This window comes from Osmerus eperlanus, chromosome 22 (genome assembly GCF_963692335.1).
Source record: "Osmerus eperlanus chromosome 22, fOsmEpe2.1, whole genome shotgun sequence".
NCBI classification, from domain to species: domain Eukaryota; kingdom Metazoa; phylum Chordata; class Actinopteri; order Osmeriformes; family Osmeridae; genus Osmerus; species Osmerus eperlanus.
Genome location: NC_085039.1, coordinates 9,811,593 through 9,836,493, shown reverse-complemented (window position 1 = coordinate 9,836,493; position 24,901 = coordinate 9,811,593). Strand labels below are relative to the sequence as shown.

At 44.7% G+C, this 24,901-nt stretch overlaps 1 protein-coding gene across 1 annotated transcript; it reads left to right on the top strand.

The window, feature by feature from the left end:
• Positions 1–3,191: 3,191 nt before the first annotated feature.
• LOC134008864 (voltage-dependent calcium channel gamma-5 subunit) lies at positions 3,192–20,212 on the top strand. The gene is made up of 6 exons (XM_062448445.1): positions 3,192–3,548; positions 12,474–12,714; positions 15,468–15,554; positions 17,114–17,254; positions 17,518–17,663; positions 18,503–20,212. Exons 2-6 carry the CDS (start codon positions 12,519–12,521, stop codon positions 18,758–18,760), a joined length of 828 nt encoding a protein of 275 aa, XP_062304429.1. The 5' UTR covers positions 3,192–3,548; positions 12,474–12,518; the 3' UTR covers positions 18,761–20,212.
• The last annotated feature ends 4,689 nt before the right edge of the window (positions 20,213–24,901 follow it).

The window sequence follows — 24,901 nt, the reverse complement described above, 5'->3', positions numbered from 1 at the left end:
ATGTTTTAGATGTTTCCCTGCTCCAACACACCTGATTCAAATGAATGGGTCGTTATCTAGTTATGCAGAAGCCTGCTAACGACTATTCATTTGAATCAGGTGTGTTGGAACAGGGAAACATCTAAAACATGCAGGGCAGGGAGGCCCAAGGACCAGGATTGGGAACCCCTGGTGTAGAGCAAGGACAAGGGTCGCCACAAAAGAATGCGCAAAATGTGCTCACAGAGAGAGGTATCCTCTGTCGTTGGAGAGGACCAGCTTTCAAAAGGCCAGGTCACAGGTGTGCCCCATCAGCAATCACGGTTCGTCGCCCTGCCTGCCGTCAAGCAACTGAAACAAACAGACACAGAAACAAGACAGGGAGAAGAGGCCAGAAAACAAGTTCAAGTGATTTTCCCTTCCCAATATGACAAGTGTGTGAGTGTGAGTGTTTAGTCATAGCTCCTCTGCTTTAGAGCCCAAGTTACATTTCCATCTCGTTGTCATTAGCCTAACTCGGCAACACAGGAAGTTCCAATCCTCCCTCACATATTTCTGCACCGGTCATGATTGTTTGCAAGTTTACAGTTTGATAACAATGTGTAAGGATAAGTCACACGCTAGGTTGCCTATTTTACACGCAGGGGTTGCAGCTTACTCTGTGACATTAACACATTTGGCTCAAGATGGAAGTTTTCAGTATCGTTGTCCGACGGCTTTGAGTGGCACCGTCCATACTTCTTATTCCTGAGCATGATCACGATTGAAAGGATCCCATATTTGTCTTCTTCTCCATCACGCGCAAGGAGAAAGGCGGGGAGAACGCACACACACAGATCAACATTTCACGACAGAGGAGCGCTGAAGACGCGTTCATGGAAGTGTTGAATATTTCATTGCGGAGGCCACAGCTCAATCAAAGTTGCGCTGGCAGCGCAGGCTCCGCTTCCTGTCTAAGGACTTGGCTGTTGGCACACAGCCCCGCCGGAGTCGTGATGCCAAAAGTTCTCCACGCATTTGAAGTCGGGTCCGGTCTGCTTGCCGTCCCACATGGATTCATATTGTTCAGCCTTTGGCAGGAGAACTAGACGAACAACAAAAGAGTTCCTGTTGACTGGAGCTACGGCACAAGTGCCAGGAGTTTGAAGGCCCTATAAAAAGATATTCTACTCAAATATGCAGGATTGAACGGGTGGCCATATAGACTCAATCCATCAAAATGTTTTCAATTATTCCTCCTTTTCACTTAACCCTTTACGACGCCACAGTAACAGAGATAGCCGATTCTTGCTGGGAGGGGGGGGGGGGGGGGGGGATTTGTGTGATAGCCTGTCTGCCTTGTGTCTGTGTCTGTGTCTGTGTGTGTGTGTGTGTGTGTGTGTGTGTGTGTGTGTGTGTGGTGTTCCTCTTCATCAGTATTCTTTCCATTCAGCTGATGTAACAAGTGCATGTCTGTGTCCATCAGCATCATGTCAGGAAGAGAGGCCGGGGAGTCCAGCGACAGCTCCGCCCGCCGTGGTGCATCACGGTGAGGCACAGGTGAGGTGTGTGTGTAGGGTAAGAGATGGCCCGACAAAATAACCAGCTCCGCCCCCCCCCCTCCCCCCCCCCCCCATCGCCCACGGGGGCCACTGAAGTGGGATGGCCACTCACCCATGACACAGCAGACGCAGTACGGCCCAAGCGGTTCACTTCCACTCTGGCGCCAAGTGTCTGGGGTTTCAATGTGGACTACTCCGCTCTCTCCTTCTTTCTCTCTCTTTCTCCTTCTATCCCTTCCTCACTCCCTTTCCCTCTGTTGATGACTCCACATCTCTCTTCTCGATCACTAATGCCGCAACCCCCCCCCTTCCCTCCCTTCCCTCCCGGCCTCATGTATCATATTTAGCCGTGTACCCTGATCGCTCACTCATCATTGATCTGATTAAAACGCTACAACCTTGCCCTTCTGTCCTCCTCCTCTCTCCCCCTCACACCTTCATGTTATCTTGTTAGTATTGAAGCAATAGGACCCTCACAACAGGACCACCGTTCTGGAGGCTTAACAGATGACCCTGGTGTTCCCTAATGCTCTGGGTTACATACTATCACAGAACGGTTCCGTTTAATGGTGGGTTCTTGCGAGAAAGGGTGGGTTAGGGAAGAGGTTCCCCACTAGATCGTATACCCAGGTGTTTTATTTCAAATACTTTCATTCGTAGGCTTTTTTCTTCATTCTGTTCTAATTATTTGACAAAAGGTCTGGAACATTGTGTTTAGACTGAACCCTGTAGCCAGCTGGTGTGTTATCTTTTGCATAGTATCGTTTCAGTTCACTAGTTACACACCACAAATCCCCATCTGGTAAGGTATGGGAATCCAACGCTTATAAACAAGGCCTTATGGTCTAGACCGTCTGCAAAATATGCATGGTTTGTAGTTAAAGCAGAACAAAAAGGAAATATGTGTTTTCATTCACAATGTAAAGCACGAAGTATAAATCCCAGACCTCCTGTTTTTTATAAGATTTTGGCGCTGGCCTTGGTCCTGAATATACTCTATCGCCAGCAGACAGAACGTCAACATTAAACTATTGGACGCTTAATCTTAATATACATTATGTTTAGGTGAAATTATAGCTCAAGTTTCATTGGATCATAGTGCTAACCAGTAGGTTACTGGGTTTGTTAAATTGACGTCTTGGAATGTAACCTTCTGGCCTCCTTATTATGCATTGTAGTGTGATGCGCCAGATGCTCATTAATAATTTAATGAATTACCATATGCTGTTTCACCAGTGGTGATGGTCAGTGATGAATTTAGTAAGAAAGCGATTCAAATTATAATGTCATGCTGTAGCCTATAAAGATTACGGTCTGTGCACACAAAACAAAATGCTCATGCCTGTGTATAGTTAGATCCATCAGATTACCTGATAAGAATACATTACATTTACATATTTAGCAGACGCTCTTATCCAGAGCGACTTACAGTAAGTACAGGGACATTCCCCCGAGGCAAGTAGGGTGAAGTGTCTTGCCCAAGGACACAGCGTCAGTTGGCATGACCAGGAATCGAACTGGCAGCCTTCGGATTACTAGCCCGATTCCCTCACCGCTCAGCCACCTGACTCCCTAGGTCCTTTAGGGCACATTTGGAGGGAGGGGGGACAAGGTCAGACCCAATTGGTTAATTTACTTGCAGTCTGCACGCAGTCTTCGTGTGGCGCTCAAAGGAGAAGTAGGGTAGGCTACCGAATTCCTCCTAGAACCCACTTTAATTCAGAATGAAGTCGATTAGACAGTAGCCAATTCAAACAAAGTCAATACATTTTAAACCTGGAGTAAGAAAACATCCTTTGGTATTGAAAGTAGACTACGGACGGACCCTTTCCCTATCCAACTGATGCCCACCTGCTGGAGCGAAGCTTCGTTGAGTGCGCACGTCGAGCAGATTCCAAAGCGCGCCACGCATCCCTTGCCCACAGCTTCTCCACTTGCCAACAGAAGACAAGTGTATACCGCGAGCATTACAAGAGAAGAGGGAAGCATAGGGTAGAACTCCGTCCTCGACGAGACTTCTTCGAGAAGGTAAGTCACGTTCGTTTTTATTCACATTTTTCATATCCCTGGGTGTTGATGAGGTTCAAGTGAGATCATCTCACAATCATGCCAAAGTAGTTCGACTAACCCGACGACCGGAATCAGTTTTGAATGCTTATTTGTTACAGGCGCGCGTAAAATTTTTCCAAAATTTAATTAAACCGTTAAAAGTTAGCTATTAATTGACGTTCGAAAAGTTACTATTAATATTCTATAAACTGTTTTGAGCAACACTAGACATTTCACCAGAAGCGCACATATCTTCATGTCCAACTTTAATATGCGGAATCCTCAAATGGAAACCTGGTTTTCGGGAATAAAACATTAAAAGGTTACACATAGATTTCAATAGTTTGTACGATAAGACATGGTCAAAAACTCCCATTTTGACCTAATTCATTGGTGAGGGCTTCAGCAGAAGGAAAACGAGGCGGACATAGATTTTAACTGTTTGTTATTTCACTTGGACACAGCAAATGGCACTTTTGATGATCGACAACTTCGTGAGCGAACGCACGGTAGTTCGAGACCAAGATAAAGAAAGAGGACCTAATTGTCTGAGGTGTAGTAGCCCTTAGAATTCCAAAAGCGACAGCAACAGTAGCAAAGACCGTTTTTAAATGTGCTTAATACGTTTTATATTTCATTAAATACCATTAAACATGGGGTCATGCACGTCAATTACGTTATTTCAATTAACCTGTAACATAACATAAACTAATTATATCCTATTTCACAGTCCCCCACCATTATCATTTTCAGAGGGATTGATATAGTAAATTGTAACAGTTCAATGACACAGTTCTATCGAAACAACTGTAGTGGTTAAGTTGGACTTGGCAAAAAGACACTTTCTTGATGCCAGCCTAAATGCCAGGGGGGGGGAGGCAAACAGACAGACATTTTTATTAATGCATTCACTAGCCAGTGTTTCACAACAGAGAGAAATATGACCACAGGCAGTGCTCCAATAGTCCACTCTTCCATCATAATGTACCTTTACTGGATGAGTGGCAAGGTAAAGTAGCTTATTGTACCTATAGGGATTGTAATAAAAAAAACATGCCAGTTATAAGTCCTTGCCAAGAACTGTGTTTAAGTGTTTCTTATCATTTAACCGGAGCTTTCATCCAAATGGACTACCCTCTAATGTGTTCAGTGTGTGCGTGGCCCACACACAGGGGTCAAACACTCAGCCCGGATGTTGCAAACCCCTTATTAAACACCCCGTTGAATATAGCTTTATTGTATTCAAGTCCAATCTAAAACGCTATGTCTACTGAATACATCCCATCTCCATGAAGGACTGTTCACCTTTTGTTGTGGTCTGGCTGGTTCAAACTCCTGTCAACACACGGTACGGGAGATGACAACAGAGAAGCCAGATCAGAATTGGATGTTCCTGTTTAAGTCACTTCCTGTTTAAGTCACTGTCAGACAGACCTTTGACACATCTGTGGGGAACACCTCATGCACATTTTAACCGGGGGGGAAAACATGCTCCTTGTCCTTTGTTTAACAATCCCGGTGGTGTCAGATCACGAGGCGTTTGGTCGTTGGAAGTGCTTCGACTACGCCACTCACGACACTGCATTTACAATACATTACATTTAGTTATTTTGCAGATGTTCTTATCCAGAGCGACTTACAGTAAGTACAGGGACATTCCCCCCGAGGCAAGTCGGGCGAAGGACCCTTGCCCAAGGACACAACGTCATTTTGCACGGCAAAGAATCTCAATGGATTTTTAGAGAGCTGAATCAGAACGCTGTGGAACTTATTCAAATGCATACTGTTCCAGGAGTTATGGTTTCATCCAGGGCACCGATCAACAGAGTTGAATTGAATGTGAATATTTTACAGTAAGGGTGAGATTGAGTTAAATGAAGAGTTATAGTTGTTATCCACACCTTAGAGTTGCAGCTGTAAAATGAACAGCCCAGGCTAGCTGTCTACCTATTTACATATCTGTTGCCATATTGTTGATATGGGAGCTGTACTTTCCCCTGATTAGCTTGGGTGTGTGAGAGCGAAAGAGAGAGAAAAAGAGACAGGGAAAGACAGTTGGAGAGTAACAAAGAGTGTGTATGTGTGTGTGTATGGTATGATTTTCTTTGCGTCTCTCTCTCTCTCCCTCTCTCTCTCTCTCTCTCTCTCTCTCTCTCTCTCTCTCTCTCTCTCTCTGTACAGATGGCTGACTGACGGCCATATTTCTTTCAGCATGTATCTGTCTCCTCTGAAATAAAAATGTGCTTCTCTGGACCCGGCATCCGGCCAAGCATCCCTTTTCTGATTCTGCCCCAAAATGCTCATCAGCCTATTCAGCTCTCTCTAACGGTGGGAACCAGGCCTTTGTGTGGTGCACAAAGGCATCATTCCAAGTTTTGCACTTAAAGATGAAGAGGGCAGAAGGGACAAATATAGAAAATTCACGTCGTAGCCCATTTCTCTGGGTGTTAAAGTTGTACTGTTTGTCCTTATTTGAATCAATGGAATCTCGGCGGCCATTTTGTTTGACCTTTTGTGCTTCTTCCAGTGGAGAACAACAATACCGTTGTCGGCCATTTTGCACACTGCAATATGTCTGTATAAAATTATGAACCCAGGCCCAGAATACTGTAGTTTGTCCACTTTTATTCTGTTCACTTAACTCTCATGTTTCAAGTGTACAGAAAAAGTCTATGAAGAAACTCAGTGTCCTTTGGTCTCATTTCAGCTACACAAAGCTTATCTGACACTTTTAAATGATTGAGTTTCCATGCTGCGCTCAGGCACCTCTCATCATTAAACCCCATTCCCATTCTTAAACCCATTTTAAGTCTTCAGCTATTAACTCAAACGAAGCAGTTACAGCAAGTGATATAATTACAATACTCTGGCTGAAAGAGGAGGGAGAAATGAAGAAAGAGAGAGAGAGAGAGTGACGGAGTGAAGAAAGAGAGAGAGAGAGTGACGGAGTGAAGAAAGAGAGAGAGAGAGAGAGAGAGTGACGGAGTGAAGAAAGAGAGAGAGAGAGTGACGGAGTGAAGAAAGAGAGAGAGAGAGTGATGGAGTGAAGAAAGACAGAATGAACCAGGCAAGAAAAAACACTTGCAAGGAGCCGTCCCTCATTTGAGTGTATTCGGAACAGTATTCGGAACAGTATTCGGAACAGTATTTGGAACAGTAGAGAAGATGCCAGGACCTGGTCCAGATCTGCCCTGGCTGGTTAGCATCAGATCAGACATTACACTCCTGACGTGATCTGACAGATGCCAGTAGAGGAGGAAACCAGCTCTGAGTGGTTGGATGGATGCAGAACGGCTTGAACACTCAAGCTATTTCTCCAACAGTTCTCTTTTGTTTTGAGGGGAGGTTTCATGTAATGATGGTGAATAGGGTTCATGGTTTACTTTTGTATTATATTTCCTTTAGATGGAACAACAGTGCTTGTATTTCCGCGATAAAGTTATCCCGGTTACGTAGCTCGTCCCTGATGTCAACGTTGATGATGGACGACACGTTTATAATGGGAAAGTCAAACACATGCTGCATCCCATAATATCAGACATGACGTCCCCCTCGACACACTCATAATGCTCAAGAAAGACAGGGAGCAGTTTGTAGGTCAGGGAGATGGTGCTTTGACGGCGACAGTTGTTGTCAGGGAGATGGTGCTTTGACGGCGACAGTTGTTGTCAAGTGTCTGTGTGTTTGTGTGGCGGAGCGTTGCCCTGTAGTGCCTCAGCTCAGAGTAGAAACGGAGGCAGAGGCAGGGGGAGGGTAGCCAGAGCTCTCGTTGTGTTAGCTCTGTTCCTCAGCTGTGTCCGAGGCAGCCTGACGTGTCCTCGCCGTGTCCCAGGGTCAGGCCACTGTCCTCGGGGTCCCAGAGTCCTCTCCGAGGACCACGGACCGCCTGACCCCCTCCCCTCCTCCCCCCCATCAACTCGTGAGGCATGCCCAGTGCCTAGCGGCCGATGGCAAATCAAATAAACTAGGTCAGTTGGCACCGACGAGTCCTCGACAGTGACAGGAAGAAAGCACACGCAATTGTGTTTGTTGTTTTTTTCTTGGATTTGTTGATTATTCTTCGTTTTTATTACCGGGGCTGATTGTTGCGTGTGTCAACTCAATGTGTTGATTAGAAATATAGTTTGGCAACTGCTTTTACATGCATTATCAGTCTGCCTGACTTAAAAAGGGGCAACCTGGCTTTGACAATAACCCATGTGCTCCCTTAATAATAACCCTGACAAGCAAATAATTTAATTGATGCTGAATAGTATTTAATAGGCATACTTCTGTCTTGCTGCCCTCAACAAAGGGCCACACAGCTTAAAACTGAATACAGGCTGTTAAGTTACAATTGTTTTTTTTCCATCATTGACTTTCCAACAGTTGTGTGTGAGACCCGGTTTGAATCACGGCTGAGCCAGGTTAGAAGCGCACTAATTGAGTAGGCGGAGTGAAATGACCTACTTTTAATGATGACGCTCTCCTCTTCCAGTGGTGCTATGCATCTGTCACATCTGTTGTTGATGGCACTTGGCCCTCTAGTGGTTGGAGATGGGATATACCTGGATTTCTCAATTCGATTTCGATAGAATTTCAGTATTTATTTATTTGAATGTTATTGATTGATACAGATATGTGACACGGTCAGTTTGACCAAAATAGAGAAATTCTCTACTAATTCTGTAAATGTGGCCGTAACATGTAAAATAGTGTCCTGTCATGACTGATGTGGTGAAAAAGGATGGCAACATACAAATCCATTGCCCTTGAGGTTTAACTGTTTGCGACCCTGCAGACATCAAAGAAGCTGCAACCCTGTTGTGAATATCAACATACAAGTTTGAGGTTGTCACTTTACTCAAATGTTTGCATGTTGGTTCAACAAAACGTAGGCCTATTCATAAGGATTCGGAAGCCAAAATGTTCAACCCCACTGTACGGGCTTGTATCCTTAAAAAAGAAATCTGTGATGGACTCTGTTATCTTATGAGCGTGAGGTGAATTATAAAGCTGCTTGCAGGCAAATGCGTATTCAAGTGGACCGTGTTTAGATCTGATGATATGGAAGTGGAAAGCAGGTGATGTCTCAACAAATGGTTTGAGAGTTGGTTGTGTTGACTCAATATTTCACCTCCAGGTTACACAGCTTACATATGGATGTGTTTTTGTTGAGCTCATCTTTGTTGCCATGGTTTGAGATGTGTCCACACATCAGCTTTTAGCCTTGAAGGCGCTGGCTTAAGATGCAGGTTGCGTCATTAGTTAGTTCAGTCATTAGGAATTCAAATGCTGTATTTGGTCAATTGAGTACATCTGCTCAGCAGAACTCAAATAAACACAAATGATAATCAGCTCATATTTTATTACACGTGCTTTAAAAAAAAGAAACTTTTGTTAAAAGATTGATTTGGTGATTTTAAGTCGATATTGGATCATTCAAATAAAGATTTGCCTGAGAATCAATATTTTTAACCAGCCCTACTTAAAAGTGCACTGCAAATATCCTTTACGTGGTCTTCATCTGAATCAGCTCATAGGACAGTTGTTTTGGGATATACGTTTGTTCATATTGAGTATTCTTAAGCATTGTGTTGGATTGTAAATAAGTAAACGTTGCTCTGTTGGATTCTGGTCACAGACCCAATGTTTCTAGAGACTGTTCAGAAGGCATTTGAATGCATGCAGGACTGCAGGGCTTTCTGGAAGTCCCTGTCTAGGCCCTGGAAACTTCTCTGATTCGTCTGTCTTTATAATCCCGTAGGCGGGAACCTGCCAGTGGAGTGAATTAGGATTCATGATGGATTGAAGTGTGTGTGTGTGTGTGTGCGGGGGGGATCTAAATCTGCGTGTATGCATGTGTGTACATTTGTGTATGTGTGTGTGCAGGATTATCTATGTCCTCCCAGACGTATTCATTTCATACCAGTTCTAATAGCAAGGTGTAACATCATCCCTGCCCCACTGGGACAGCTAGGGAGGGTGGAGGGGCACCAATTGTGTCAGAGATGTGTCAGCATGGACTAAATAACACATTGATTCTTTGCGCCACAAACTTTGTTTGAAAACTCCACAAGATAGTATTGTTCTTATGACCCTGTGTAAAGGGATACTGTAGGTATACCTTTGGGTAGCATACAGTCTTCCCTCTGACCATCGAACTAAATACCTTGTGTGATTGTAGGCTACGCCAGCCTACTCATTCTTACCTAAGACACAGGTCTCAAGTGAAAAGAGAGACCTGATTTTGTTCATTTTTGGGGTTATTTTCAAAGATGAAAATAAACATTTATCGTTGCTGTGCTGTTGGACAGAAATGCTGACTGCTCAGGGGCGGCTAGCTAGCTAACTAGCTATAACTTTAGCTTAGCAGGCTAATGATGCCTCAGCAAACGAATACTGCTGCTTGGAAAACTCTATCAGAGGGAACAAAAAATAGCGTCAAAAAAGGAGGATGAATATTTCACCATTTCCTTTTTACATTTTTCTTCCTCCATTTCGTGTCAAGGGAACGTTCATGCCTAACAGCCGTTATTTCAATGTGTCATCGTGGAACTTGGACTGGAGAATAAATGGAGGGAATTGCAGAGTTTCTTTCCAATATAGCCTAAAAGCCGAGACTTTTTCGTCTCTTCTTCCTCGAAGTTTCCTCAACTTCACTACTTATTCATTCAAGTTGAGTGAATGCCAAAACATAACAGCTAAACACCCTTCAGGGAAGCTTGTTCCTCACCAAATTGGCCTGGCATGAAAAACAAAAATATTTATTTTCTCTTTTCTGACCCATCTGACCTCTTTTTTTTTTGGCTAAGAAAAATAACAGCCAGACAATTAAATCAATAGCTCTCTATTTCAAAACATAACAGCAACCACATACTCTGTAAACAGACATAACAAATCACGTTCCATGTCCTTTTTATACCTTAAATCAGTCTGATGACATCCAGTATCGAATTCTGAAGTCTCCTTTACGCCCAGGGTATGAGACAAAACTGTAGAATTTGTCTAGAGGTTTGTTATGGCAACCCTCTACCTTGTTCTATCTCTCTCCACATATCCTGGATCCTTGTCTCTCCATCCAAACACTAGCTGGCTCCTCAGGATACAAACACTGTGATGCATCTGTGATACGGTCGTATCAAGTCTGGAAACCAAGATGGAGACCTATAGCCTCGACTCTCAGTTTTATGTTACTTTGTCACCAATTTTGGTCACAAAAAATCTTTGTACAGCAAAATAGAAACCATAAAAAGAAGGCCAAGCCATTTTAAACTTTTCCCTGCAAATCCACAATCACCCACAGAGTAGGTTGAATAACTGCAGCTATTTTTGCCTGATTGCCTGAAGGGCGGCCAATGACTACCCACATTTTGAAACCACGCAAAGTGATTGGCTCAGCTCCCTGAGTGGTTGACGGTGTACGAAAGGCCTTCGTATAATTTCAACAGCTGATTTCATTTCTGTCAAAAGGCGTGGGGGTTCAAACTGTCCTGGTATTTTTAGACAGCTGGGTAATGAGGTCTTAAACAGGGCATTCAGTACACAGCCACACATTCGGTACGCTTGGCGCACTCAAGACACTGACAATGGTGCCCGATATCCAGAGTATAACATCCATACCACATTACATGCTAGCATTCAACATGCTAAAGAAGTTGCCGGTAGGCTATTGTCTGGCTGCCCAGTATAAGCCTAGGTTAGTGCTGTACTGAATGGATTAAAGTGCCGGAATTCTTATTTTTCTTTAAATAACCTACTTTCCTCACTGTTCCTAATAGTTTATGTATTAAACCTCTCCTCTGAGAATGGTTTGTGTGTTTGTCCCAACCCGCTCAGTATTATCTGTCCTGGGTCTGGTCAGAGAAGCCCTGACTTAACCAATGTTACCAGTATAGGAATGTTTTGAACCGTGAACTGGCAAAAGATGTTGAATTAATTGGACGAATTAAGTCTAGTGGGGACTGAGAATCACTCACACAAACACACACGTGCACTTCGTGTTGCGAAACTCCCACTAGGAACAAGTGACAGCAAACAGAGAAGTCATTATGTAAATGTGAATCCCTTTTCCAAACACATCCTATGCCAAGCCACCATGCTCTCCAGCTCTTGGCTAGAGTGGGCAGCCATCACATACATGAAGTGCCCTGCACTGTGCACTGTGCCATATCAACTCTGAGGTGGGACTGTGCGAAAGACAGTTATTTCTCCAAATGGCTCCGATTTAATGCGGCTCAGTGTTAGATTTTCGCATCACTTCACTCCCTCTCTTATTAAGTGCCAGTGTGTTGCACATAATTGACTGTCAAATGTTCTTCAGTTTTTGGAGCAATCAACTGTTAAAGGGGACATTATGTACTGTATAACAAACCCTTTTTGCAGTTCTCACCATAAAATGGTGTGAGATTTCTTTGTCAAAATATTTGATGGGGGGCGGGGGGGGGGGGGTGCAGGGCGTAAGCAAGATGGAGGGCAGTCTGATGAGTCACAGCATAGTTCAGTCGAGTGCAATTTAAGCACACGCTCGCAGAGCACTTGGCACGAGGCACAGTCTGGCTCTTTAGAAAAATCTCATTTGCGCTCGAGAGAGAGATTTAGACGTTTTCGATTGGTGTGGTCCCAAACTGTGATGACACTTTTCTCAAAAACTTTAATCAAAACTAAAGTCAAAGTGCTAAGCAATTAAGGATTGAGGCTCTTGAAATCCAATTGAAATTTGTACTTGCTGTAGACTGCTATAGATAAGAATGCCAAGTGTCTTAGCTTTGCCCACGACATCATCAGCCCCATCACCCTGTCTAGTGACTCAAACAAACCATTTTACTGGGACAAAACAACATACAACCCATCCACCACTCAAACTCACCTGACTCCAAAATCAACTCCTTTTAACTTCACCCTCCTTTTCCCTCTTCCTCCCAGCTCCCTCTTTCCGCCAGTGGCGCCCCCTGCTGTTACAGCCGTGGCATGACCCTATGCGGTCGGAAGGCGCTGACGTTGCTAAGCAGCGTGTTTGCCGTGTGCGGCCTGGGCCTGCTGGGCGTCGCCGTCAGCACCGACTACTGGCTGTACCTGGAGGAAGGAGTCATCCTGCCCCTCAACCAGAGCACCGAGGTACGCATGTCCCTCCACTCAGGACTCTGGAGGGTCTGCTTCCTGGCTGGTAAGAGTTCTGACCGCGTGGGCGTTCTGTAGCCACACCTGGGCCCGGGGGGGATATTTGTTCCACTAACGGTTGTTCAACACCTGAGGTGGATTCAATGGGACGTTCCAAAAGTGCAAACGTTTGACATAAATCTAACGTACCTAACTTGTCACCCCAAATGTTTTGGTGTTACCGCTCTACATGTGTTTAAACCCAGATTATGGTTTCACCCTTTGTGTTCACGTCATGTAAACTCAGCCAAACTGATGCTTTGCTTGTTTGGACTCCATCCCATTGGCCTGGGTTAGTAGTGGTGTCCATTCACATTCTGACAGTACTGCAAGGTCAACAGCCCCATAGATCGCACTGCACGGTGAAGCTTCCCATCGACATCACTGCACTGGCTGGTTATTAGATAACCAGATGTTGGTGTTCTGCACAGAGCCTCTACCCTAAAGGGACTACTGGGTCAGTGTGTGTTTTAGGGCAATTGAGTGGCCTTATTGCCGGCTAAACTGTTCTAGCCCAACGGTTTGACCCAGAAACTGGCACCGCCACCATTGGGTGAGTCTCAATCAAGCAAGGAAAATGTTGTTTCGCAGCTCTGCTCCGCTAACATTGTTAGCATTGTAGAGGATGAATGGGGTTGTGTTTGGACTAGTATTGACGCAGCTGGAGTTCAGTGGGTGAATGCTAACAGCTATGTGAATGCTAACAGGTATGTGAATGCTAACAGCTATGTGAATGTGAGCAGCTACATCTATGCGTAATTGTATAGTCTACTTGTGGATGAAAACACTCTGACTTCAACTTGATACATGTGGTTGTCGCAGTGTGTGAGGCTGGACAGAGGGCACTTAGCAGTCCGACTGCATTTCTAGAAACATATTTAGTAAGGGGAAACTAGCTGATGCATCGAGTGCATTAGAGCTTTTTAGATTTGGGCTTCTCTTCATTAAGAAAGAGAGAGAATTGTGTGCGCATCGTGTTTTTGTAATGTTATGTCACACAAAAATTATAGTGTAATAAGGTACCAATGGAAAGTTGCAGCATAATTTGATCTCCCATCCAATCAATTTCAGTGCAGCTCCAAGTATTGCTATTGAAATAGTTGTCTGGCAGAACCATTAAAAATCCATTTGCCTCTGTCTCCACACAGACTTGTGTGCCATTCATATTAATGGTGCTTTTTCATAAATGGTTTATTTTAATAAATGTCTCACATTAGCTAGCTCCAATAGGCATGTTATTGACAATTTCTCCAAATGCGTTTAAGAGAAACAGGGAAAAGTTAACACATAAGAACTGCACAACAAGCACAAACCAAATTCAGACTGACTATTGTAACACACTATAAACCAAGTTTATTAAAGCCAAGCCAGTTCGATAGTAGAAAAAAGAAGTCATAAGATCCAGGAAAACTCTTCCCACAATGATAAAGGGCTTAATAAAAGGGGCAAGCCCTCCCATGGCACTAACTTTACCTTAATTAAATTATTGCCAGACTGACAGCGAGGATCGTCTGTATTCCAGTAGGGTTAATTACTGCCCAGACTCTGCTAAGAATCATAATGAGAGGGAGATATAGAGTGAGAGTAATTGTGTGTGGAGAGAGGGAGACAGAGAGACATTTTGCAGGAAGCTGAGAACAGATAGAGGTGACAGGTTTGACAACTCGAATGCTGTTCCATCCCCTCTCCTTCCTCACTCCCCCCCCCATCCTCCACATCCCCACCCCCTGACACCACCACCACAAACACATACAACCCCCCCCCCATCCCCACACACACTCCCTCTCTCACATACACACACACACACACACACATTTTCACCTACGCAGGCACCTCTCGGTTTGTACAGGTAGTCCTGTGCTGGTGTTGTGGGGGTGCATGAGGAGGTGGCAGACTTGTGCAGGGACAGTGATGCACAGGGGAGTGACTGCAGGTGTCAGAACAGAATGCCCCCAAAGTAACAGGACAAGGTGCTAAAATGTAGAGTGGGCCTTTTTCCACATGTAAAAAGAACAATGTGTCAGAACAAAGGTTACAGTACGATCCATGTACACTCATGTTTTCAACTGTGTTGCATTATCCAGAACTTCCTCTCTCCCTCAAGTCCTACTACATAGCTCTCTACCTTAGCTTAAAGTTAGGATCTACGTTATACAGTCAGAGTCCGCAGCATATTCCTGAACGAGAGAAAGCTCTCAGAGACAGACTGTGACTACCCCTTTCAGCTAAACATCCATGACACAATGAATGAACAACCCTCTTCTCTCTGTAATATCGCACCTGCAAACTCTCCTATTGTACAATCTGCACTGGTAGTGAGTCCGTAGTGGGTTCTCATCCGACCACACAGGACACAACCAGCCCTTCCCGACACCATCCAGTGTGCTCCCCTTAGTCTCTCCTTTGTATGGTGGTGTGATGTGAGGAACACTCTGGCTGGATCTACTACAGAGTCAGTACCGGGGCGGATTGAGAACATGTCTATGGAAGAGTCAGGTGGCTGAGCGGTTAGGGAATCGGGCTAGTAATCAGAAGATTGACGGTTTGATTCCTGGCCGTGCCAAAAAATTACGTTGTGTCCTTGGGCAAGGCACTTCACCCTACTTGCCTCGGGGAGAATGTCTCTGTACTTACTGTAAGTCGCTCTGGATAAGAGCGTCTGCTAAATGACTAAATGTAAATGTAAGAGTATGCATATATATCACAGGTGTTCTGATTGGTAAGACGTGTTTTGAAAGTGTGTCTGTCTCTGTGTTCCAGGAGAGGAGAAAGGACGTTGTTTCACCATCGAGTACATGATGCCCACCAACGTCCAAATGACATCAGAGTCCACCGTTAGTGTGCTGAGTAAGTGGAAAACAACCATTAGCACTATTATTTTTGCAACATCATCTGAGGACAACCAATAGCGAACATTGGAGCCGTGTTGTGTCTCTGTGGGCCTGTATCTCTGTTTCTTCATTTACTATTTAAATTCGAGGGGAGAAAATTCGAGAGCCTCTACCCCTTTAGGGTAGAGGCTCTGTGCAGAACACCAACATCTGGTTATCTAATAACCAGCCAGGAGGGAGGGAGAGAGGGAGAGAGACGTAATGTTTGAGAGAGCGAAATCTATCTTTAGGTGTAAATAGGATTGAATTGGGTGAAATGAATGTGAGGCGGAAAAAGTGGATTGCGGAAAAACTATTGGATTCTCATGCCCTGAAAGTTGGATTTGTGGTTTGAGGCTAAATTCACCTGAATACCCAAGAGCTTGTCGGCAAAATCGATGTCAAACGTCTGCGAGTTTGCCTTCCAGCCTACAAATTCCCTTTCATAAACAGGTTTTTCCTTCTCAAAGTGTGGCTGTTGAATGATCTACGGTACAAACAAACATGCCACATGCACAAGTGCACCACACAACTTTAAAGATTACCGATAGGCTCCTACCATGGATTTCAAATATGACCTCTTCTGAGCCAACATATAGCCGACTATACAGTTTAACCCCTCAATATCTCACATGATAGTTCATGACACAGGGCCTGGACCAGAATCCCACATGTGGCCTAGGGGGTCATGTGATCCATATTCTCTGGAAGCATTGTGTAACCTACAATGGGACGGTGGAAAAGTGGGATTTTCATGTACCCTTTGAACTCAACCTGCAACCCCCTTTTAAGAACCTTTTCTGCTTCCAGTTGCAGTAAGAATTTCCTCAAATCTTCTAGCTAAAACCTTTTTGCGCTAATGAAAGGTTCTTTTTGAAGGGCCTTAAAACCTTACGGAAATCATCATGTGAACATTTCTCTTGGTTGACTGGGTGAACCAGCATGTCTCCGTCATTTCTCTATGCAGTGCTAATAGCCGCTCAGCACATAGCCTTCTTAGGAGTCGCTCTCCTTGTTTGCCATCTGCTTGACTGTGGAGGTGGCTGTGCTGGGACTCAGTGTGCGTGGGGGAAGCAACATATGGTAGCTGTGCCTCCCTACCTATGGGAGCTACCACTCTCCATGGGGGGAGGGGGGGGGCAGACTTCCAGCCCACTCCCACGGTTTAGACTGGAACTTAAAGCCGTCTTAAATCAGCAGAGAAGCCTGTGGGGACAGCTAGTCTTTCTTGCCCACACACTGGAGCCACCCCTGATGTCTGCACAGTGGAGTGAAACCAGAAAACGAGTGGAGCTGCTTGTTTTGGTTAGACCATGGGGATACGATTTTACTTTTGGAAGTTGAGGATAGTTACCGAACCAAGAAAGTCGACTTCATATGAGAGCTTTTAAAGCCTGAATACAGTGACTCCGTTGTGAACGAGCTCGGCGGCCGAGCATTTCCACTGCAGATGTCTTGTCAAAATAGATCCTCACGGAGGCGGTTGGTTCTAACTGGTTTTAACTGTGTGGTTCTTGTGTTGTGTCGTCCTATCAGAGATGATCCGGTCCGCCACGCCCTTCCCCCTGGTCAGCCTCTTCTTCATGTTCATTGGCTTCGTGCTCAGCAACATCGGCCACATCCGCCCGCACCGCACCATCCTGGCCTTCGTCTCCGGAATCTTCTTCATCCTCTCAGGTACCGATCATAGCAGCGGGCCTGTTCAAGACACGCCTAGTTTGCTGTTTTTCCACTACAAAATCGAAACGAACAACCTCCTTGAAGGTGTCCGATGTTGAAAACCCATGTTTTCCTGAAGTCAAATGGAAGCCATATTTTGTCGCACAGAATGAGGCTCTGTGTTAACATGCCTCGCTACACTCCCTCCGTCCCTCCTTCACTCCTTCCTTCCTTCCCTCCCTCCCTCCCTCCCTCCCTCCCTCCCTCCCTCCCTCCCTCAGGTCTGTCCCTAGTGGTGGGTTTGGTTCTCTACATCTCCAGCATCAATGACGAGATGCTGAACAGGACCAAGACCAACGACGCCTACTTCAGCTACAAGTATGGCTGGTCCTTCGCCTTCGCCGCCATCTCCTTCCTCCTCACCGAGGTACACTTCATGTTGGGACGTTCGAGATTTTCCAATACTCTGGCACTGTTTACCCGTTGCCTGGCAACAAACCCTTGTCTTATATGAAACCTACAGCACTTTAAAGGTCCCATGACATGAAATGTTCACTTTAGGAGGTTATTTAACATTAATATGAGTTCCCCTAGCCTGCCTTTGGTCCCCAGTGGCTAGAAATTTCGATAGGCGTAAACCAAGCCCTGGGTATTTGTCTCCGCCTTTGAGAAAATGAAAGCTACAGACACAGAAACAGCACGTCCTGAGGAAAGCTCATTGTGGGACTGCTCGTAGTGGCTGTAATTCTGCACCAAGGCTGAATTTCGGGGAAAGAAACTTCAGATACAATATTAGGGGACCACTAAGGCCCATATAAAAGCGTCCAAAAACAGCATGTCATGGGATCTTTAAAGATTGAATATCGTGCACGAAGCGTCCGTCTGAGATGGTGAAATATAACATGGGTGGTGGAGCGCTTTGTACTTCCCAATGCTCATGAAGAAAGCAGAGATGCTCTGTCTGGTCATAAAAGTATGATTGATCTTCATTTCTGTATTCATGAGGCAGATGGTTAACTTGGTAATATCCGCTGTCCTTCTCGGTTCTGATTCAGATCACCATATCTTCCTTTATGAAGCCATTCACAGATGAATCCTCAAACTGAGGAGTATTTAAAGAGAGATTTAGAGGCGATGAATAATCATTATTGTGCGTTAGATGTGGAGATTAGCATAATATTAGAAAGACTGCTCTCGCAGCTTTCCACGACTAAAAAGCGTTGCATAATGTATCTTGTGTGTTCGTGTGCGTGTGTGTGTGCCCAGACTGCCGGCGTCATGTCCGTCTACCTGTTTATGAAGCGCTACACGGCAGAGGAGATGTACAGGCCCCACCAGGGCTTCTACCGGCCTCGCCTCAGCAACTGCTCGGACTACTCTGGCCAGTTCCTCCACCCCGACGTCTGGGCCCGCGGACGCAGCCCATCCTCCATCTCCTCCGAGGCCTCCCTCCAGATGAACTCCAACTACCCGGCTCTGCTCAAGTGTCCCGAGTACGACCAGATGTCCTCCTCCCCCTGTTGAGACTCCCCGGGCTCCAGGCCCCTATAGGCCGTAAAAGCCTGGGGAGCGGGTGAATCACACGTCCCTTAAAATGGAAAGGTCTGGCGGGGTGGGGGAGTTAAGGCGATTGGCCTGTTGGTAGAGGTTATGGAAACTAGATTGGGTAGGTTGAGTGGGAAAGCAGGGTATACCCTTTTCCTTAAGTGTGGCTACCTCTTTTGCCTCTTGCTCTCTTGTAGTGCCGTGTTCTGCGTTTTAAACACATTGGGAAATTATAAATCTCTTATTACTTTCACTCTCCACCTCGTCTTAGTAAAAGTGTGATTTTACACAAGAGGATCTCAACCTGTCAACAACATGCTTATCTTTCCTTGCTAGGCCTGCAGTATTCTTCATTTTCTTTGGTCAATCTGTAGAGACTAGTCTCTCAATTAAAAAACCTCAAAGATGTTGTGTAAAGTGTACAAGCTGTAAATATGAAGTGAAACGAGAGGATCATGCATTCAATGTTATCTGTTTTTATCTCATTGACGACCATGTAGGTGAATATACTGCTGTTTGCAGAATGTTTATCACAAATACTGTTGTGCTTCATTCGATTTTTGTTTGTCATTTGTCCATTTCACTCTCAGCACTTTAATGTTGTACTGTTATAAACAATTTACAGACATAAACTTTTCTGAGCGGTAACAGACCAGGAAGCTGTTGCGCTCGTGTTATTTTGATTTGTGACAGTGATCTTATTGACCCATAATATTTGTTCAAATAAAGGTGGAGGAGAGATGGGATAACTTACAGGAGGAGACCAAGGAACATGTGTTCATGGTCCCGGTGGTATGTACTGTGGTATGTACCATTTTGAATGTAAGGTTTGCCAATCGAAGATATTTGCTGTGCACTGACCATTAGTTTTTATTTTTCTGTGATGAAAAGCTCATTTTCTCTGAGCTCTTCAATCAATGCAATACATTTCTAATGGAATATTAAAATGCAGTGCTATATACATTAACATCTTATACATGAATGCATCATTAGAGGTGAAAAGAAATCTAAATAAACGGTGCCAAACTAATTTCTGTTTCAATGCGGATTTTCCATATGTCCATAGTTACTAAAACTGTATTTTTTTACGTTACATCTACACTGTATATATTTAATCATTAAGATGTACATAGACCGTCAAGATTTTTGTATAGGCTACATGTTTAATTATATGGATGTTTATTTATATCCATATGTCATGTTAGAGGTAGAGCAATCTAAAAAGGTTTTGTAATAGCAGCTTACTACTCATTGCATATTCAGAATGTCAGCTTTTGCGTAGGTTCTATTTACATACTGTAAGTGTGCTATTTCAATCGCAGTAGATGACAGTGTCAAATGGAAATGTGTGTATTTCTACAAAGTATCATTTTCATGATGTTCAATGTGCAATGTACTGTACATCTCTGGCAGAAATAAAACATTACTTCTGTATTTAATTGGTATACCTACATTTCCTGACCTCTCTTCTTTGTCTTCATTCTGACATTCTTTTATGCTACTTCCACCTCTAAACTGGATACACGATGAGGTTTATAAAAGGGACTATTTTAAGAAAATGCCTAGTCAATCATTTTGTGGCAGAAACTCAAAAGAATACCTGCCTGGATCATTTTGTATTCGAATAGATTCGAATCATAACCATGCAGGTGCACAGCTCTTTGTCTCCCTCTAGTGGTGTAGTGGATAATAAGCCATGACTGCCTCAGGATGAATGAGAAACTGCTTGTTTGTTAAAGCCTCCAATTCCCAATTAAGCACATCAAGGTATATATATATATATATATATAATGCATTTCATTAGATTATAGTTAGTATAAAAGCATAGTATTGTATAACATATATATTTTTAGTACAACTACAAAAGTTTAAACTAATAGAAATCAGGGACATGCAATGTAATGTATTCAATACTAATGTTCAGGCCAGTTACTATTATTTCAAATGTTATTAATCAACAGATATTTGTACCAATCCCTCCACTGGTTATGAGAGTGTTGATATTTTTAACTGACCAGCCAGTCCCGGCGTTATGGGCGGGCTTTAGGGGGCCGGGCCCGCCCCCAGAGTCAGCTGTGCCCGCCCTGGACGGACAAGCAATATGTTTTGTTTTTAACTGACTGCTGATGAGGCTGATGAGGCTGTAGAAGACGGCGAAAGTACAGGGTGTACCACTAACGTTAGTTCTGAAGAACAAGAGGTTGTCACGACCCTGCCGAAGCTAGCTAGCTATGTTAATGCTTGTCAGCTGTAGAGCTAGCTAGCTAATACAAACAAAACAAACACGGCAACATCGCGGATGTAGCCAGCTAACTTAGATATATTTTTCAATGTACAGTATATGTGAGATAACACTGGGTGCCTTACTAAGTGCACCCCTACGATGGTTGTTGACAGTCACACTTTCTCATTGTGCAACACACCTGGCAACCAATCGTTTACGTTGATTCACCCACGGTGGCCCTGAAGGGCAAAACACACGCTCCCCCAAATGGGAAACGACATTACATGAACTCAAAACGACATAACATTAACTCAAAACTACATTACATTAACTCAAAACGGAAAATGTAGGTACAACATTTTTTCGTCGCTGGGTCTGCGACAGGGTCTGGGCAGATTCTACACTAGATCGATGTAGCAGGAAGTCCACGGTGTCGTGCTTCTCTCCTATACTGCCACCTAGTGTTCATTTAAAATTGCATTACGTAAAGAAATACACCGTTGTTAGATCAGAACAAGGCATCAGATCAACATTGAAAACTTAAAACAATCAGATTCAGTTTTCACTTTCAAATTAAATTTCAGTGACACATAACACACATAAACATTTTCTCCATATCCTCATCTGCTGTGCTGTAAACTTTGCCTCTGGACAGCAAAAATAAACTGGACAGACTGTCAAACACACTCATGCCTAAAGGCACAAACACAGGCACATAAACATAAAACTGAGTGATATTTATAGCAACATGAATCTAAAGTCGAACATAGATAAAGTAAGAACTGAACCTAGCGGTGACTACGAGCATTTTTCTCAGGCCAACGCAAAATTGCATGGACAGCAATGTAGGGACACATTCCACACCTGCCATTGTCAGTGTGGTGACCCTCCACGCATGACTTTGGGGGCCACACACATCTCCTCCCTACCGCTAGGGATTCCCCCCCATCTGGATGGAATGGAGATTAGTGTTGGTGCATTCATTTATTCCTCCTAACCAGAAGGCCCAGCTGAGCACTCTGGTCTCATGACACCCAGTGGAAGGAGCCAGGGAAGGAGCTGGAGAGAGAGAGAGGGGGGGGGGGGCGAGGGAGGATAGGGAAGAGATGGAACCGAAGGGAGACAGTCAAGTCTCGTTGATGCATTTATTCAACGTTACTCTTTGGAGTTGGTGTCAAAGGATCTGAGTCCAGGCCAGATGTTTGTCAGTGGTGCTGAGGGAAAGCTGGAGAGAAGTGGTCTCACCCCTGTGATCTCACAAGCCAGGAGTCAGGTGGCTGAGCGGTTAGGGAATCAGGATAGTAATCAGAAGGTTGCCGGTTCAATTCCGGGCTGTGCCAAATGACGTTGTGTCCTTGGGCAAGGCACTTCACCCTACTTGCCTCGGGGGAATGTCCCTGTACTTACTGTAAGTCGCTCTGGATAAGAGTGTCTGCTAAATGACTAAATGTAAAATGTAAATGGCAGGGTTTCCCAGATTCGTTAAGAAGCTCTTAACGCTAAGAGCTTCTTAGGAACGCTCTTAGAACGCTCCTAAGAAGCTCATAGCGTTAAGAGCTTCTTAACGAATCTGGGAAACCCGGCCAATGTAAGTCTTCTTACTCAGCGTATTTTTCACATGAAAAGGTGTGAGTCCAAAAGTTCATGTCTCGTGTTAGATCATTCTAGAATTATTCGAGTTACATTTGGAATGGAACTCTGATACAGGCCAACCTAACTCTTGGCACAATGCTTTTGAGTTTGTGTCACTGATAACTTGGCTCACGCTACCTGGAAGTACTATACTCATACTGTCCTTGTTAGCATTGTCACGCTAAACCACAACCACACTGGGTACTAACGGAGGATTTTCCCTGTCATATCTTTCACTGGAGAAGGTATAGCAAACTGGAATACAGATGTCTCAGTCTTTTTGTGTCTGAGATGAGGTTCTCATTAAACCTGGACAGAGATCTAGAAAGAGAGAGAGAACAAGGAACAGAGAGAGGGCGAGAGAGAGAGAGAGAGAGAGAGAGAGAGAGAGAGAGAGAGAGAGAGAGAGAGAGAGAGAGAGAGAGAGAGAGAGAGAGAGAGAGAGAGAGAGAGAGAGAGAGAGAGAGAGAGAGAGAGAGAGAGGGAGGAGCCGCCTGGGCCTGAGGGATGGTGCAGATGGACTGTCTGGGTCACTGGGGTCACGTTTCCTTTTGGTCAAGGGCCAGATTCTGAGGGGAAAAAAAAAGAAACTGAGAGAGATAGAGAGCGAGCACAATCTCACCTCGGGCCATTGTTTCAGAGTACTGCCTCATGCTCTAAAGCCTGGATGCAACGAGCGCGGGCCAACGGCAAATATCTCATCAGCGAAGCTAGGATGAATCATAAGAATGTGCGGCCTACGCTTCGTTGTTGAAGACCATGTACTGTAAATGCGCGACAAGAGACCTCTATTGACCGAGGCCAAGTCCTCAAGGCTTCCTTAGAACATTGCTTTGTTTTTATTTACTGTTCCTGTTCACTGTGTGGATAGAACTCAGACGAGTGACAGATCCCTGGAAAGCCGCTGTTGAACAACCTGTTTGCTGTGCAAAGTCTGCAGGATCACTTTTTGATCACTTATCAAAAACATTCTTTGATAATCATATGGTGGCGTTTGGGGGGTTTGTAGTATGTCGCAATATACGTTTGTGCTTGTGTGTGTGTGTGTGTGTGGGTGCTGTTGGTTGGGTGTTTCAAATGAAACATTGTCGTCCTTTTAATCACTGGTGTGGCCCTGTAAACACACTGATGAAATTGTTGAGACGTTGAAAATCAGACTCACAGTTTCTCTGTACAACTACATAAAAGCACCCCCCTCACACTATGTGTAAAACACCATTCGTAATATCTCAACTGGGGTTTTCTCTAAGCCTAACCCAGCAGAACAATAACATTGTAGTCTGATGAATACAATATCGATGGCACTCAGTGGTCCAAACACAGAATCTGTGTTTCCCCTCGGAACAGTCTAGAAAGCTGTTAAATGAACCCTTGTTGGAATGAGTTTGGTTTAGTCCAAAGTGCTCATCATTGTAAACAGGACACACTTCCCAGGCCTGGGTGAAGGGCGTACTGCACGTCAGACATGTTTGTACAATGTACAATGTGCAACTGGAACTCTCGAGCTTTTCAGGGCACTACGAGGCATTATACCGTCCTAATAAGTTACGGTCATTTCCTGTCTTCTTCCTTCATTCCATCACTTCCGCACATCCCTGGTTATTTCTCTCAATAATAGGTGGAAATAGTCAATGAACGAACATACCCACAGCCGAAAAAGCACTCCACAGGCAACCATCTGATCATACAACTTGATCCATCCCCCCTGCCCATGCTTCTCCCCCCCTGTGCCCCCCCCCCCCCCCCCCCCCCCCCCCGGCATCTAATTAGAAGTCCCAGGCCTGCCTCTCCCTTCCTCCATTCCTCTTTTCATTCCACCCTCCTCTAAGTCTTTCTTTCTCTCTCTACCCTCTTTCTCTCTCTCTCTCTCTCTCTCTCTCTCTCTCTCTCTCTCTCTCTCTCTCTCTCTCTCTCTCTCTCTCTCTCTCTCTCTCTCTCTCTCTCTCTCTCTCTCTCTCTCTCTCTTTCTCTCTCTCTCTCTCTCTCTCTCTCTCTCTGTCTCTCTCTCTCCCTCACTTCTCCTTCTCTTTTACTGGACGGGTGCAGGATATGATTCACTGTCCAAAGGAGCCCTCACCCCCCTTCCCTCCCAGTTGGAGTGAGCTAGTTTCAGTGGGACCAGGATGTGATTCATAGACTGGGCTGGGGGGGTCAGGGGCGGAGAGGGGTGGGTGTGTGGAGGAGGAGGGGTGGGGTACTTTTCTGTCAAAGGGATGGGATGTAAACGCAGGACTAGTCAGCCATCCAGCCAGCCAAACAGTCAG

Excerpts from the sequence above, each read along its gene's own strand:
- LOC134008864 (XM_062448445.1), top strand. The coding sequence starts at position 12,519 with ATGACCCTATGCGGTCGGAAGGCGCTGACGTTGCTAAGCAGCGTGTTT. Across the intron at positions 12,715-15,467 it reads GAGGGTCTGCTTCCTGGCTG|GAGAGGAGAAAGGACGTTGT; the intron begins GTAAGAGTTCTG and ends TCTGTGTTCCAG. Across the intron at positions 15,555-17,113 it reads GTCCACCGTTAGTGTGCTGA|AGATGATCCGGTCCGCCACG; the intron begins GTAAGTGGAAAA and ends TCGTCCTATCAG.